Source organism: Anas acuta, chromosome Z, assembly GCF_963932015.1.
Source record: "Anas acuta chromosome Z, bAnaAcu1.1, whole genome shotgun sequence".
NCBI classification, from domain to species: Eukaryota; Metazoa; Chordata; class Aves; order Anseriformes; family Anatidae; genus Anas; species Anas acuta.
The window spans coordinates 44281036-44298417 of NC_089017.1; the positions used below are offsets into that span (position 1 = coordinate 44281036).

At 41.5% G+C, this 17382-nt stretch overlaps 1 protein-coding gene across 1 annotated transcript in view; it reads right to left on the reverse strand.

Annotated features, from left to right (window-relative positions):
* Positions 1–13182, reverse strand: part of CHSY3 (chondroitin sulfate synthase 3) — a 189899-nt gene extending 176717 nt beyond the window's left edge. The window contains exons 1-2 of the mRNA XM_068666399.1: positions 12135–13182; positions 10510–10793 (exon numbers count right to left, since the gene is read on the reverse strand). Of these exons, the coding sequence (XP_068522500.1) occupies positions 10510–10793; positions 12135–12825 (975 nt within the window). The 5' untranslated portion in view covers positions 12826–13182. The remainder of the gene's footprint in view (positions 1–10509; positions 10794–12134) is intronic.
* Positions 13183–17382: the final 4200 nt, after the last annotated feature.

Consider the following 17382-nt stretch of genomic DNA (forward strand, 5'->3'; position numbering starts at 1 on the left):
AAACGGAACAACTCCATTTTGGATTCCATTACTAGAATTTCTCACATGGGTGAGGTTTCTATACTCCCAGGTGTTATCTGTATATAACAATTGCTTATTTAAGCAATTTAAGCAACTTATTTAAGTAACTCCATTAATAATAAAAAACTTCCAGAAACAGCCGGTAACAAAGTAAATGACATAAAACTGATGGTCTATTTGATTATGCAGTGCTCAAAGTGGAGCAAAAAGACAAACAGCAATAAATTGTGGTGTTTTAAAAAATACACACATACAAACTTACACACACAACACACAGAAAACATCACCATGAGATCCTATATTAAGCCAAAAACTCATGAGAGAAGTCTTATGAGGATGTAACTCCCAGTCATGAGGCGCTGATTCACAGAAGCCATTTTCTAACATGCCAAACTCCATGAATGCATATCAGTCTGTTATTCCAGCCTACTTTCTTTGAAGATGTCCCTCTCCTGCTTCTCCATCACATGCAACTAAAATAAAACCATCACTACTGCGGTAAACATTCTTTTACTGATGAGTTAGGAAGCTTGGGTTGGGACTGCTGATGATTGACTCTAGATAGATATCCAGCCACTCTGTCCTTTCAGCTCCAGGTGGATGGTATGTCTCTGGGATCAGTCTCCCGTGGCAGATTGCATACGTGCCAACAGTACAACATGGACAGGAATTAAGAAGAAAATCTGTAGCTAGGCTTAGTACACTAAAAACTAAGGCTAAGAGACTTGGAAGACAAGCAAATACTAACTTCTCATGGCCAGGATGCAAGCAGGAATGCCCAATGACTAGTTTCAGAGAAGAATTCTTTCTCAAAGGTACAAACAACAACCAATTTTTGCAGAGAAGTACAAGACATTCTGCAGCTCTAAGCAAACTTCAAAGCATCAATGTGCCACAAAAGAAATGTACATACACTTACACGGCCCTCTTGGATACAGTAAAAATACAGTTACCAAAATTACTATAGCAAAATAATAAGAAAAAACACTTTTATGTGTGTTTTACAGTATTTTGCATTTTTGTCCTTTCATTCCAGGCAACTACCTTCAATAGGTGCAACTATTTTCCCCCTAGCACAGGAAGAAAAATATCTGCAATTATAAAAATGTCAAGTACAAGAAAAGAGGAATCCAAAATACTGATACCTGACTTCATTTGTTATAGCAGGATAGACTTATACCTAACAAATTATTTTTAAAAAGCAATTAAAAACTCTTAGACCATTTAATAAAACTGTTTCATTTGCCAAGTTAGGAACTTTTCCTAATCATTTTGTCATCAGCTACTTTCAATCCTAGCTAAATCCCCTGGCTACTGGAACTAAGATTCACGCACTTTAGCAAATTTTGCCCAAAGCTGATATAAAGTTACAGAAAAACTCACTGTGCTTTATCATAATCAAAAATAGGAAGCTGTACACTTCTAGCAGGATAAGAACTGGTCTGTAAGATAGTCCCCTTTGGTGATGAAAAGTTATTTGATAGTTGGTGCACTGCAGTCTGTAGCTGGAAAAAAAAATCTTTCAAGGGAAATGAAAAGACGAAAGCTAAGTTTAATTGAAGCTGGAAGCAAAAATACATATATATAAAGGACAGAAAGGCACTGATGTAACTATGAAGAGAAATGAAGAACAAACTGAAAGCTAAATTCCTAAGCTTTACAGAAGCATAACTGCAGTAAATGTGTAGAAACACGGCTTAAAAGCTCTGAAGAAGCTTAACTTACATCCCTAAGGAGTATTGCTATCAACAAGACACAAGTTTTAATGTGTATTCACATATAAATGTGTATTTCTGCTCAAACAGATTTACAATGTACAGCTCATGTAGTAGTTAAGGCCACGCATACTTCCTCTGCATTGCAGCCTTGTATACCTTATTTCTTTAGTACATCTGCTTTCATCCTAGGAGTAGGAAATAAAGGAGCTCGTTTATACATGCCATACCCAGAAAGGGCTCCATGAACGTACTTATATGTAACAACAGTAAATTAGTCATCCTTCAGATGTTAACTTGCTCTTGACTAGTTGTTAAAAAATTAAAAAAATAAAATAACAGCTTGGTACACAAATGCAATTTAATGTAATCTTGAAAATATGAAATCAGTTTTAAGTGTACAAAAAAAAAAGGCACAAAATGATAATCCACTTTGAAAAATATTAAAATGAATGCTGCAAGTTTCTGAATCATATTTCACCCTAATCTGAAAATTTAAGAAAAAAGTCTGTTCTGTCTATTTTGTAAGTCAGTAAGTGTTTAGTCATCAATATTCTTCTAACTGCTTAGTTAAACTAGCATAATCTAGAAGAGACTTATTTTAGACTTTTCCTGATTCTATTTGTTTAATTATTCATTTTTAACATACAAAAGGGTTAATTTACCAAAGATGAACTCCAAGCAATGTGGAAAATGACTGTGGAAAATGTGATTCCAAAGCACTCAGTTAAAATAAATGAAAAGGTAACCTCCACTTTCATGGGTTTGTTTCAAGACTAAATTATACATAAAACAGCACTCACAAAGTCCATGTCAGTTACCAGACCTCTTATCCTCCTCCAGAATTTTCTGAAATTATACCTCTAGTTTAAGATGTTCTTTGTTTCCTAAATAATAGGTATGTTTTAAAAGAAATCCCAAAAGAAGGACAAAAATTTCTTCTAAGTGTCACTTTTCTAAGTGACCTAGAAAGTCAAGAACACTCAGGTGGAACTATACATTTATTTGTTGTCCAGTTTCAAATATGTCCTAAAGAGTAGGACTAACCCTGTGGACTAACCCTGAGCTTAAAACATTAGCCAGTACTGCACAGATGGAATAAACTCTTCAAAGCTCAGCAGTTCTTGCTACACTTTAAATTGATACCTGCATTTTAAAAATATTTAATGTTTCATAAAGAAATAAAATACATAAATTAAAACAAACATATTAGAGCATCATATAAGAAAATGACTTAAAATATACCTTCTCATAAAAACAAACAAACAAACTGAAAATAGGTGGAAAACCAGGCTGGTAATGATAACCACAGAATGAATAAACATAAAATGGTCCAGCTACACTTTATGCCTATTTGTCTACTTGTAGAGAACTCCCAAGAAACATACAAAAATAGAAAAGTGTCTAACAAGCTTATTCTAAAAAAAGACCCATATCCTATTTTTATGTCTAATGAAATACCACAGTAACTATAAGTATGTTTAATTAGTGCTTATTTCAAATACTTTTTTTATGGAAACATTAGGGTATTTTGTTTCTTTGTTTGTCTAGCTCTTCTATTTTACAACTTCCAGTTTCTCTCTTTCTGAGAATTTTCTATTTCATCAGCATCTTAGTATTCTGAGTTTATCAAAGCATATAAAGTTGGAATCAACTCATCAGCTCTGGGAGAAGGGAGAGAGCAGGAGCAGAGAGACTCTTACTATCATAGCCTGTAAAGACAGGCTTTGCTCACACTCTTTGCTCAGTTCCGTACTCTTTGCCTGGTAAGTCTGCAAGATACTACTCATCTCCGAAAAGGTTCAAGTAATACAGTCAAACAAAAAACTCTGTCAAAGTATGACTAATAAACTTGATCAAACCTGTAAGTGTGGAGGGGAAGTTTATACTTCAGAACACCAAGGAAATAACAAGACTTTGAAAACAAAGAAAATTCTAGAAATACCTTTAGGAAATGCTGATTTCCACATGTTTTGGTTTCTTTGATTTTAAGGTAAAAGGCAGAAAATAATTTCAGGGTAAAACTTAAACATGTCAAGGTTTCCCAGTGCTTTGTTTCATGGATTCACTTACAGCACTGAATATACTCTTGACCCTAAACCAGGCAAGTTCTTCACCTGCAAGCATATTTTTAAAAATCAAGCTTACTCCTTGCATAATGTGACAGGCACTGTCAAAAAGGTTGATGTGACGGTTTCAAATGAGATGACTGTCAAAATAGTTGTGTCACAATTGCATTGTCTCTATTTTTAAACACACTAAAAGCTAGCCTTCTGCACTAGACTCTTATGAAGATACCACTCCAGATATACCAATTGCACAGAAGTTTTGAGAAAACATTTCCAATAAAACTAGAACAAACATGAGAAAAAGTTGAACGTATTCAGGTTTAAATTTCTGTGTAGGGTGAGAGATGATTCACAATACCCACATACACAAATAAAGCCAGTTTGTAATCATTTTGGAACTTTTCCTCATTTTTTTTCATCGTGTTTGTCTGTGAGATGTTTTGGTAGTTCAAAAAGGGTCTTATTCTTTACAAGGAAAACCTTTAAAATGTACAAATATTCAAAACAGACTAGAAAGCTGTCAGCTAGCCAACATAGTCCTGCATATAAATACCTGCTGGCATCTTAGAGGAAACCATGTTACAAGGAATGCTCCCACAGACTTTTCACATCATGGACATTAAACCACACAAAGAAGCCAGCTAGGACTTTGAAAACTCAGCACTGGCAGTCAGAACTACACAGGTATCAATTCAAAAAAAACCACATTGAACAGTATTTCCTATTGGGGCACAGCCAAAAAGACAAGGCATCCAATTGGCAAACAATCCAGAAACCTATGAACAACAAACTCTTCACCAGGCTGAGAAGAAGCCCCCTCAGCACTTGCCTCTGTAGCTCACATGCCCTCCACCACTGAAGAAGCCACAGCTGTGGCCTTGCATGTGCCAACACACCCCTCTTTGTTGGCTGTGGGTAACGCCACCTGAATCCTTCACAGCAGAGATACCAGGATCTCCAATTCTTGCGGTTCTACTGAGTGAGCCATATGGGTAAACACTGAAGACTTCCAATAAATTTAAGTACAAGGCACAACTGGTTTCACATCCTGAACCATCCAACTGCCAGCCAAGATGACCTTGCAAGATGATGTGGGGCAATAGAGGAATGACCCAATGTCAGCACTATGATTAGTATTGCATGTGTATGCAATAGCATACACATTTAACGACTTTTTTATTATTTGGTATCATGTACACACAGAAACATTGTACAAATGGAACGGTATGGATATGGATAATGATATGGATAATGATATGGAATGGTATGGAAATATAACTCATTTTTCCAACGTGGTGAGAACTGTATTACAGTTATCATGTTTGATAACTACCATTACCATTGCTGTAATGAGGTAGCTTTTAATAACAAGTAGTTAAGAGAGCAGATACACAATTCTGTATCAGTAATTGGCCATTTATGCAAATAGTTGAGGCCTCTGTGATCATCCTGTTCCTCTTCTCATGCCCTCAGAGATGCTGCTACAATCTTAATGATTCACTATTTCATGAATTGTTATTCAAGGGTTACTGATAGCTCATTCTACACTTTTTTTTTTTTTTTTAACACAATCATTGCATTTATATTACTATTAAATGTAGCTGCCCAAAACCAATGTTTAAGTATGGGTGCTGCTGTTTCAAGATCAAGCATGCCAGTACCCAAATGACCAAACACCATCTTATCTTCACCAAAGGCAAATATACCTCTAATGCCTACGTTTGGTGTAGTGTTCAACTGAAAGTTTGGCTGTGAGGTAAAGTACTTTCAGAGGAAGCAGAAGATGGCTTGTAAGGGTTCCAGAACCCCAGAAGACAGTCACAGTGCCAGTCACACTGTAAAGGGAACCTTTCTGAGCAAGCAATTTGATCTAAATAGACATTTTCACAGGAAAATTGCTGTAAATACTGTGAATCAACAACAAATAGGATATTAAATAGCTGTTTTATTAAAAAAAAAAAAAAGTCAAACTACTGAGACTATTCTTTCTATGGTTTTCATAGAACTTTGTAGAACGAAAAAGACTACAGGAAAATGCAAACAGCCATTAATGTGGACTGCCTGTATGTACAGTCAAAGTAAAACTTTTTTTCAAATATCAAAGCATGCATTACCAAAAGATTTAAAGTATAAGGGACATTTTGTATGAATGCGTATTTTCTCCTGTAGAAAGGGGAAAAAGACTACAAAAAGAAAAGCCTTACTAAATTAGCATTACACTGTGTCCCATCTATGTTGATGAATGGTCTTTAAACGTGTTTGTGTTGAATTTGTCATTTTTCAGTTTCTGAAGAAATCCTTCTGTTTTGTTGATAGCCAGTATTTATACACTGACAATGTTTGATTTCTGCTAGAATTGTTACAGTCACCTAATTTATGACTTGTATTTTAGTTTGCCCTTTTGAGAAGTACACTATTTATTCTTTTATACACTTAAGTTACAAATTACAAAACCATCTTCTGAAACCAGAAACGTCATATAAATAAAAAGGAAAGTGGGAGGAAAAAGCAACCAGCCTTTTTTTTTTCCCAAATAACCAAGAGTCAAGGCCCTCCTAAAAGGCAAAGCAAGAAACATGATCTCAGTTTTTTAACTATATTTTTGTTTTCTAATGAATAAAGCAAGTATGAGTCAGTAACACCAAGCTAGCCGTTTCATTCACAGAAAAGCATTTCTAGGCTTCAAAATTAGTGGAGGAAAGAGGCTCGCTTGAAAAATGGACTCTGAGAACACAGAAGGCCCTCTTTAATCTCTATTATTATTGATTTGGGGAAGCAAAAGTTGTTAACACATGAAAAAACAGCACAGAGACTTTTCAGAGAGGCATTTTACACCCTATTATATTACACCCTATTCGCTAAAGGTGTAATAAACCTTGCATCACCAAAACTGTAGAATCAGTTAAGAAACACATCAGAACAAAGACCAATTTTGTGCAGAAAGCAGGAGGGAAATGACCTGTGCATGGCACAAAGCCCCCACCAGGCTGTTGGGCACTGCTCTGCAGCTAGGCTACAGCTGAGAGCTTTTGCTCTTGGCCAGCTGCATATAAACTGCTACTAAGGCAGCAGCCTGTTGCTGTCCTCCCTGGTCACTCCCTGGCACCACCACCCCTTTGTTCCTCCATCAGGCAGAGGTTTGGGCAGAGCACCCCCAGCCCAGAGCACCACAGGCCCACATAGCAGAGTGGCACAGAGCAGGATGGCCTCTGTGGGCAGCCGTGATCCCTCAGGCCGTGCCACTGGTAACACTGACTGAGGGCATCTGCTCAATCGTAGCCACAGGGCAGACTTGGGCCTCCTACTCCACACAAGTGCCTGAGAAACCCTGTTATTAAATTAATTTCCAAGGAATCTGATGACTACTTTAAATTGGAGGAGCCCTATCAGGAGAGAGAGCAAGACGGATCACCTCAGCCATAAGACGTGGCACATGGGAAACCATGCCTCAGCCCTGGCTTCCAGCTGAGCACAGTGAGGATTAAGCTCTAGAAAATTACTCTCAGAGCAAGAGTGGATCACTGTGGGTTTGTACACCTCTTCTTTTCCTGTTCATTCTGATGGAAAAAAAAAAATCTTAAACCAAAACCAAACCAAACCAAAACCAAAGTTGTAGCCCTCTCCTTGCCAGCCAGTATAAGCATATAAACTAGCATACACATAAAAGCAAACACACCATACTTGCTATATCTCCACAGTAAAAGCAGAACAAAGCCTGAGAGGCAGCCAGGCTAACCTATACCACCACAGCCACCTGTCAAAGATCAAGCGCCTCAGGTTTTCTCAGGAGTTCTTCAATTTCTTTTATCCTCACCAAAAAAAAAAAAAAAAAGGTTTTCAGTTTCTTGGGAAAGAAATCTAGTAACTGATGCCACACAGATTTAATTTTTCTACAGTTTTTCTATTTCTGTGAATCTGAATGGAACTGTTTCCAGTTTATATCAGTCCTCATGCAAGACCCAAAACCCTCCTTGATGTCAGAAAAAGTGATGGTCAGAAAAATATTGCAGTTGAGCAGGTCTCAGTTTAATACTTCAAAACAACAAGAGGACTTCAAGACAAATTTGGAACTGGATATGCAGAATGCCCAAGCAACAGTCTTTGGTTTTGCACATACACCTATAAAAATAATTCCCCTTCTAACACCGAAATAGTGTGGAAAAGAACAAAGTGAGAGTTTTAATAACCTAGGGAAAAAGTAAACCCCCGTCACAGTCTAATTTAACAACTTGCAATTCTACAATCAGTTCGGTACCATATTAGACCACACTAAGTAACCAGCTTCACAACACAAGGGGATGAAACTATGCCCAAGCATGAACTAAACCTGAGGACCTTTTGGTTTATCAGAATATCCAGAGCTTTTCTGAAACCAAAATATTAAATTTGCAGCTCTGCATCATAGCAAAAATAAAATTTGTTCCAAAAGACTCTTGGAAAATGCATGTCTAAAATAATTTGATATTTCAAGTTTTTTAGATATAAAGTGTAGATATTTTAGAACAGCAATCTTAAGTAAATCAGTAAAGTGGCCTGCTATACTTCTGGTCTGTTCCATATCATTGCTAAATTGATACAGACGGGAATCACCCACTTTTCATGCCTCAAAATAGCTAGGTTTGGGCTGCTCTCTCTCTCCAGCATACCCTACTTCACTCAGATTTAATACTAGGATAGCACTCTAAGCAGCTTTGTCTTAATCATCTGCATCTTCTGGAGGATCTGTTGCACAGGCAACAAGGTTAGAGATTCTTCTAACAGACAGAAATACTAGCCAGAAAAGAGAAGCAGCTATTAAAACGTCCAAAACCTTTGTTTACTTTTGTTTTACCGTTCTTCATTATATAGACATAGGTCCTCAGGAGCAACTGACAGTCAAGACTGGTGTCACTCTGCGCCAGACCCCATAAAAACACATGGTCCTGTTCCATTAAGTTTGAACTTTCAGGCTCCAATCTTACCACAAAGAGCTGAGGTTCTGAGGAGTCTTATAACTCAGGTCTCCAAAAGAGAAAAAAGCAGACTTTTTTTTTGCTCCAGCTATTACACTTTGTCTCTATCTCACACTCAATTTCCAGAACAAAAATTTCCTAATGTTCAACTTCAAAATAAATTACAACCATGGTGATAATGTTACCTTTTTTGTTCTCTTCCCAAAAACTCCTCCCAAGAAAACAAAACAGGAAAAATAAACACAACAAAAAACTTCCAAAATACTCCTGTCATGCAGAATCATATTTCTGCTACTGATACAGATCAGCAGGCATCGAATGCCTGTAAGGATTTTTAAATGACCTTTTACAGACAAAGCACAAATATATCTGAATGTAAGATTAAGCTACCAATGTAGCACACTGTTTAAAAGTCTGATTAAGAACTGCTAGCCCAACATCGATTCCCATCTGCACAATTAATACCTTCCCAGCTCTAATAGTGCAACTGGTGTATTTTTTTTACGTTCTAATTTACAATAGTTGTTGAAGTAGTCTCTAGAAATACCCCTCTGTAGTGGAATAAGGGATAAGATTTCCACACCCAAAAACTGAACCAAGTACTAACTATTCAAGATTTATTGTTCATTCACTATTCATGCACTGCAGCCTACCAAACCCATTTTTAAATGGCCACCTTTTCCCAGGCCTCTCAGAAAAAAAAAAAAAAACACACTAATGCACAAAACCAATTATTTTTCCTGTCTTTTTGTCTTTAATAGCACATAACCTCTTTCAGTGGCCCATTTAAATGATTTTCCTGCTTAATGAGGTAATGCCACAAGGGCGAGCATACATTAATATTAAAGAGCCAGTCAAAATAACCAAAACTGTATTCATCATATTAGCTATCACCCTTCACCCTTTCTGTCAGTTGCACACAGTCTATTTTTATCTACAAAAATACTCTTGCTATTAACCACAATATTTTCAGTGAAATAACCCTGAATTTTAGTTATGGCATTGCAAACAAACTTTTCTGGAACTGCAACACATCTTTATTACTTCAGAAAATGCTGCTACTGAATGAAGTAATTTGTTCTAAACCAACTGCAGCATAGTAAGATTTGTTATACTGTGTGTGTCTGTAATAAATTTAAACACTGTCTCTACACTAAGTAAAATACTGTTGAAAGTATATCATAGACACGGGCAGTGTAACAAATTTTGTATCTGTACAAGAGAAAAAATAGCCCTATTTCTGCTTTTGCCTGTAAGGAACTCTGTTCTGAATAATTAAGAAAATACAGGCAATTCCTCTTCAAATACCACAACATATTTTACAAACCTGTGGTGCAGAAGAAAAAGATATGCCACATGCTTATACAGAAATAATTTTTAAAGGGCTCCAACCTTTACAGCATACATCTAATATGGCAGCATCCTGCCAAGGATTATATATAGAAACCCTAAAGGTAGCAATGATTTAGCAACTTATAGCATAGCAATACTTACAACATGGCTGCTCACAGATACAAGCTACAGTAACTGTCACCAAATGAAAATTGAAAAATACAAGTAGAAATAAATATGCTTGCAGCAACATGCTGTGAATGTTTTCCTATCTTTTTTCCTTGCAGTCTACAGTTTACAATCTGATGCACGCATTAAAGCATAATTTTGGTGGGAAGAGATGGCAGATAGAGCTACTTACGTTGCAAGATGCAAAACCCTGTAAACAAACACCACCTTGCAACAAATACTGTTACTTACCTCATATGACCAAACACACTGTGTTCCTCCAAACCTTCGGACACACCTTCCCACCTCCACGTCCTCGTGAGTGGTGTACATCTCCCTAAGGCATTCACCTATGTGTGGCACCATCCTCCTGAGGACCTCCCGGCTGAAGATCATTCCTGGCCCTCCCATGCAGAAATTCTCTCCAGGCTCAAGCCCCAGTTTTCCGAGTTCTTCAATATTGCCCAGACCAGTCTGTCCCAAGTACAGAGGTTTACTGCTGTTCAATGAGCGAAGAAACTCCTCCAATTTTTCACCTGAGAAAGATAAAAGATTACTGTTATTTCTCTGTCTATTCTGCCAGCCATCTGTTTTCCTCTATCTCAAACTTTTTTTTTTTTAAATGCAAGAAGCACTTCGGACTATCACAGGAAACAACTTCCAATCCAGTATTACACGCCTACTTGAAAATATCCTTGAACAAGATTACATTTCTCAGACTTATATGAGAATATGATCAAAACCTTGTCCTGTTCAACCAATACTGATGGAAAACTGTCCCCTGCTTGTTTAAAACTCCCTAAAGCGCGACGATTTGTCAATATAGTTCTAGGCTGAGGAGGACAGTGAGGGGAAGTGTCAGGTTAATTTAATGTGATTGATTTTTGTAAAGACAAGAACAAACCTAAATTAAGTAGCATAGGGTTGATACAGAATAATTTCCTGTACTTCCTCTAGGATCCTGGTGAAAATCAGGCACTTTCCAAACTATGTCTTGTGCTACATTGTTTACACACACTTCCTCTACAAAGCTTACCTATTTTTGCAAGAAACTGTGATTTAATATTTACCTGAAATTCAGAGTTGATGGATAGGTTTACTTTGGATCCAATTAAAGAGAGGTTTTCTACAACTTGGAAACGAGCCCCAAGAAAACGGTGACACCTTTTACTTCTTCAACCAAACACATGTACATGTGTGTGTGTAGTTCACAGATGAATGACTGCTGACGAACAAGCAGTCTATTAAATGATTCAGACAAACCAAGTGACAAATAGGCAAGTGTGCTGTTACCTCAAGTTAACTTTCAACAGTTTGTACGATGCCTCTAACCTAGGTTTATGCTTATAGCCTTTTTTTTTTTTTTAACCTAAGAACAGTACATTTCACAAGTAACAGCGATTTTACTCTTATTACCAGAACACAACCTTTTTTCTGGCAGCAGCAAACACACACCAAAAGGAAGCAGGTTTCAGAACATCCTTCCTAGCGCTGCTACAGAACCCTGAGACGGCGTCGGGGCCGCGGCGAAGCACACCCCCAGCTTTACAAGTCGCCTTTCAGGGGCCGCGACGGCTCAGCTACGGTGCCAGCGAGCCAACCGAGAGAACTTTTACGAGCGCTGATTTCCGCAGGGCACCAAACCGGAGCCTTCGGGACGAGTCCGGCTCCCGGCGGCGCCGCCCCGCCCGAGGGGACGGGACGGGACGGGAGAGGAGGGGACCCACGGCGGAGCATCCCCGAGGATCCCACGCCCGGAGCACCCGTATCCCACGCCCACGGGGGACCGCGCACCGCCTCCCCGGGGGTCCCCCGCCTTCCTCCCTCCTTCCTTCCCTCCCCCCTGTCCCTCCGGCCGTCGGGGCGCCCGCGGTCACCTTTGATGTAGACGTCGTCGTCCGCCCGCATGAACCACTCGTACTTGTCCAGGTAGTGGTCGTGCATGTACTTGATCATCATGAAGGACTTCTTCTGCGGCGGGTACGAGTCGTCCACGCCGGGCAGGGCGACGACGGGCAGCGGGGGCAGCCCGGGGGGCGCGGCGGAGCCCTGGCTGGAGAAGAACTCCACGCGGCCCGGCACCGAGGGCGCCCACGTCCTCTGGGCCGCCACCGCCCGGCTGCCCAGGTACTTCTGGGCCGTCATCACCCCCACGTAGAGGAAGTTGCGGGGCTTGGCGCAGCCCCCCGCGCCCCCCCAGTCCCCGCTGCCGTTGTGGCTGCCGCCGGGCCGGCCGCTCCGCTTCTCGCCGCCTTCCTCCTCCTCCTCCGGCTCCCCTTCCCCGCCGCCGGCAGGGCTGGACACCGTGCCCTCCTCCGCCCAGGGGCTGCTCCTCACGCCCGTGCCGCCCAGCACCGCCGCAGCCGCCTGCTGCCCGCCCGCCACCGCGGCGCCCCCGGCCGCCCCCGGCCCCGCCGAGCGCCCGTAGTAGGAGCAGAGGCTGGCGCCGCGCCTCTTCTTCTCGCTCATCTCGGCCACCCGGGGGGCGATGAGCCAGGAGGCGGCGGTGAAGCCCAGCACCAGCCCCAGCACCACGCTCAGCCAGGGTCTCCGGGACCGCGCTGCCATGGCGCGGCCGGGGCGGCGTCCCCCCGCCGCGTCCCGACGGAGGCGACCCCCGGCCCGGGCCGGCGGCTCCCGGCGCTGCTCCCTTGCCCCGCCGCGGCGGCCCGGGCGGCCGCGCTGCTCCCGAGGCAAACTTCTCCGGGCGGGCGGGCGGAGCACTAGCGGCGGCCCCTCGGCTCCGCTGGCACCTTGTCACCGCCGCGGCTGGTCCCTCCCCGCCCCTCCCACCGCTCTGCCTCCTCCACACGGCGGCGGCGGCGGCCCCGGCCCCCGCTGCTCGCCGCTCCGCCGCCTTCCTCCGCGGCTTCCGAGCGCCTCACCCCGGAGGGCGCCGACGACGACGCCGGCGGTCCCCGCGCCGCGCCGCGCCGGGGAAGTCGCAGCCGCCGCCGCCGCTCCGGAAGGAAGCGATTTTTTTTTCGGTCGCCGCTGGCGGCTCCCCCGCGCCGCCGCCCCGACGCCCGGCCCGGCCCCGCCGGCCCCCGGCGCCCCCCTACGGCCGCGGGGCGCTGGGGGACGGGGGCGACCCCCGGGGGGCGGCGGGGGGGCGCTGGGGCTCCTCGGGCGCCCCGCTGCGCCTTGACCGAGGGCGGCCGCGGGACCGTCCCGTCCTGTCCCGTCCCGTCCCGTCGCGGTGTGTCAGCGGCAGGGTGGTCCCGGCTGGGCAGATGGAGGGGGGCCGTCCTCTGCCCCTGCTCCCCGGCACGGAGCAGCTGGTAACTTTGCGGGCGAGGACGGCCGTCTTCCCCGAGCGCATCTTTTTTATCCCGTATTGCCGCGGCCCGGGAACGTGATCGCGAACTCCAAGATGCTGGGGCAGATCCGCATCCTGCCGACCTACCCCCCCCCCCCCCGGCTTCACCCCGACTGCGCTGTCCGCAGGCTGCCAGCTGGGTAGCCTACACAGACTGCAGCAATTCCGGTGTTTTAAGATCTCCCTCTGATCTCCTGTGTCTATATTCAGTCCTAATGTAATTGTGTGAGATCCATAAAGGTAAATGGTTCCTAGCACCCAAATTGCAATTTCACTGAAATTAATCCAGGTTACTGGAGCATATGTTTAATCGTTTGCCAGCAAAATCACCCATTTTTGTAGTTCTCTAAGCCTATGGCTGTCTATTACTTAACCTTTTATTAATTCTCACATGAGAGGAGGGGGATGAATGCTGGTATTGTGCGATGCTAGCAAAAGCGATGAAAGAATAGTGAAAGAAAAAGATTCGAGCCTTTTTCCAAATAGATAGAAATTAGTTTGCACACCTAACAGAAAAAAAATAAGCTCGATGAGCGCAGTCCTTAGCTATGAAGAAGTCACTTACAGAAGTAATTTTCAGTTTTTCCTGGAAAATGCAGTGAATGGACTGTGTGTTCTTTGTGTTTTTGATTTGTGCAAGCATCAGGCACAGAAAACATACCCTCCAGCTTCCCCAAGGCAGAGCCTCCTTTCCAAAGCTGCCCATCGTTCATTTCCTCTCCATGTGTAGGCAGGCTGGAGCATTTATCATGCCAAGAAGCAAGGCTGTGGGTAACGGGCCCACGTATGTGTTCACTCACAGCTGTCACCACTAAAAATGACAGCCCAAGCAATGTGTCCATGCACATAAATTCCCCCCGAGCTGTCCTACTTGCAACAAGGCAGCAGATCCTGGGTCTGTCCTACCTGGGCTAGTAGCAGGCAGAAAGCTGAGAGGGCAGGCTGCCTGGGTGATCTCTTTTCTCAATGCTTCCTTCCTAAATTTCCCTGTATGTGTTGTATTTTACTTTAATCTGCACTTAAAAGCTGAGAAAAGGTGAGGACATTTAACAAATTAAAAGCTGTTAAATGGCAAACAGCGTTGCTGGACTTGGCAATGGTTGTGAATTGATTTCCTGCCTCAGAAAGGCTGTGATAACAGCCGTGAGAGTTGGACTTCATGTACAGCTGTCCTTCAGGAAGCAGTCACCATAGCTTTAGGGATTATCAGCATTACTAGTGTCTCAGCTTTCCATATGAGTCTTCCACTTAAAAATACTATCTCCCACTCCTTTCCACTCCCACACACAGCTTTGCTGGGTCCCAGCAAGTCGTACACAGTACTACTTCCAGCAGCAAGGGCTCCTGTACAACCCCATTGCCACAGCCTCCTCAGTTTTCAGACAACTTACTGTTGTGGGCTTGCACAGGTGTCTGACACTGGGCTACTTCCATTGCTTTCACATATACTGAAATGAATCCTTCAGTCAGTGTCAGCAGCACTGACTCCTCAGGTCTGACAGCTGGGGAAAGAGCACTTATTTTTGTCAGGGGAAAAAAAAAAAAAAAAAAAAAAAAGAATAAATAAAATAAAAGAGCAGGGAGACCCGTGGGACCATAAATATTTTAAACACTTACAAAATGAAACTGAGCTTTAAAGTGTGTGTTTTCAAAATAGGCTATAAAGGAACAGTGTATAAGGGTATTTAAGTGTATCTGGAGCAGAAATATTACAGATGTGTACCTGCAGTTATATTTTCATCTCAATGCTAAACCAGTGTTTTAATACACTGCAGGGAAATCTGTTGAAGAATTTTATTTTTATTTTTCTATATGGACAGACCAAGGCACAGACTGGACTTCTTTTATATGAGCAACTGTGGCATCTAGTGGTTAAAAACAGTCCTGCTTCTGTGTACAGGAAAGTAATGAAACCTGAAATATCTTTCAAATTAAAATAAGTAGTGGTTAAAATGATGTGTTAAACCAGATAACATGAATTCATGGCTATGTGTCTTGTTACATGTTATGATACATTTGGTAAGAATGTCATCAATGTCACATTGAATGGCTTTGGAAGCAATAGAAGACGAGGCTAGGTGATAGCTTCAAAAGCTTGAAAGACAGTTTTGCAATAAATATTGGATTGAAAATTAGAAAATCTGCCTTCTGTCCACTGTGACATGTACTTCAAATTGTAATCGTGGGGGAGTCTCTCAGCATTGTTTTTCTCCTGTAAAAAAAAAAAAAAAAAAAAGGTAGAAAATGTAATCTCCCATTTCACCCCAGTAGCTTTATAGCCTCTGAATAACTTTTTACACACTTGTCCTTTGTTGAAGAAACTGCAGAAACATGAAGGTATATTAGTCTTTTGTAATACTTTTAAACTAAGAATATATATATATATATATATATATATATATATATATATATAGCATATACAGGAAGGAGAGGTCATCAGATACCACCAGAATCCAGAATTCAAATAACACCTTTTTACACTCACTATGTTTTTAAAGTAATTGTGATGACACAGAACCCAGTCATTTTGTCTTCAACATGTCTGAAGGGATGGTTTACATGTCTGCAGTGTCAAAGAGGAGCAGACAGAGATAGTTGTTCTCAAACCTTCTCTCTCGCTCATTAGTAGGAGTCTTAAGACATGTTCTTCTCAGCTGTAAATCTAAAGCCATCAGCAACAGTTTGCTAGGAATTACTGGAAGGCTTTAAATTCAAAACTGGGCAGGAAATAAAGGAAGATAAGTCTCTGGAACATTTTTAGATGTTCTCATTCAACTAGTTTGCTGAGATGTCTGTCATGCTAAAAAAAAAAAAAAAAAAAAAAAAAAAGCATCTAAAACAAGATAGCCTTAACTAACTTCATTAACAATCTCCTCTCAGCATTCACAGGTGAAAATCACTGACTAAAGCAAACTGCACTTTAAGTGAGGCTGTGGTTGTGAAATGGAATCTTTGGGCACAGTCTTTTATCTCACTAGTCCCATACCCTGTGTCAATAATATTAAGAAATGAAGCTATAAATGTATGGGTTGGTCTGCCGAAACATATATAACCCAGGAGCAGATTAGAGCTGAACAGGGAAGAGAAAGTAGTTTTCCCATCAGAAAGAAGCTCACTGAACTGTAGTGTGTTCCAGCTTTATTTAACTCACTCCCCGATACCCTACATACACAGATAAGTCCACTAAAACAGTAGGATTTCTTTCCTGACTTAGGAATTCATTGCTAAAACAGAGAGTATGCCAGCAGTAAAAGAAAACTGAAGAGCAATTGTAAGGAAAAATTATTTTTTCCAGATATAGTAGAGCTGTTATTTCAAATAGACCTTCTGACAATTAACTGTGTTAAATTCTGCTCTAAAGAGAGCTTCATAGAATAGCAATATTAAATATATACATAAGTATATGTATACATCAAGATATACATCAAGATATACATCAAGATATAAATCAAGATATCAAGTAGCTGCTAAGAGGCCATTTAATTGGATTATCAGAGTTATGAGAATCTCAGCTCTCCATATGAATTTGGTTTTGTTTGTGTGTGTTTGAACCAAATGAAACCATTGTACACAACCACAGCATGTTCTCCCCAAGACAGAATAAAATCTACCTTAACATAAAATATTTTTTTATTGATATTGTGAGATACTAAGGACAGGTTTAGAGAATTTTAGAGTTGGAAAACAATTTTAGATACCTATTTTGTATTATTATTAAGAGCATCTTGGTGACATAGTGTGAATTCAAAAAAGCAGTCTGAGGGATGACTTAACTTTATATTGTAACAATCAGTAAGGTGAATTCA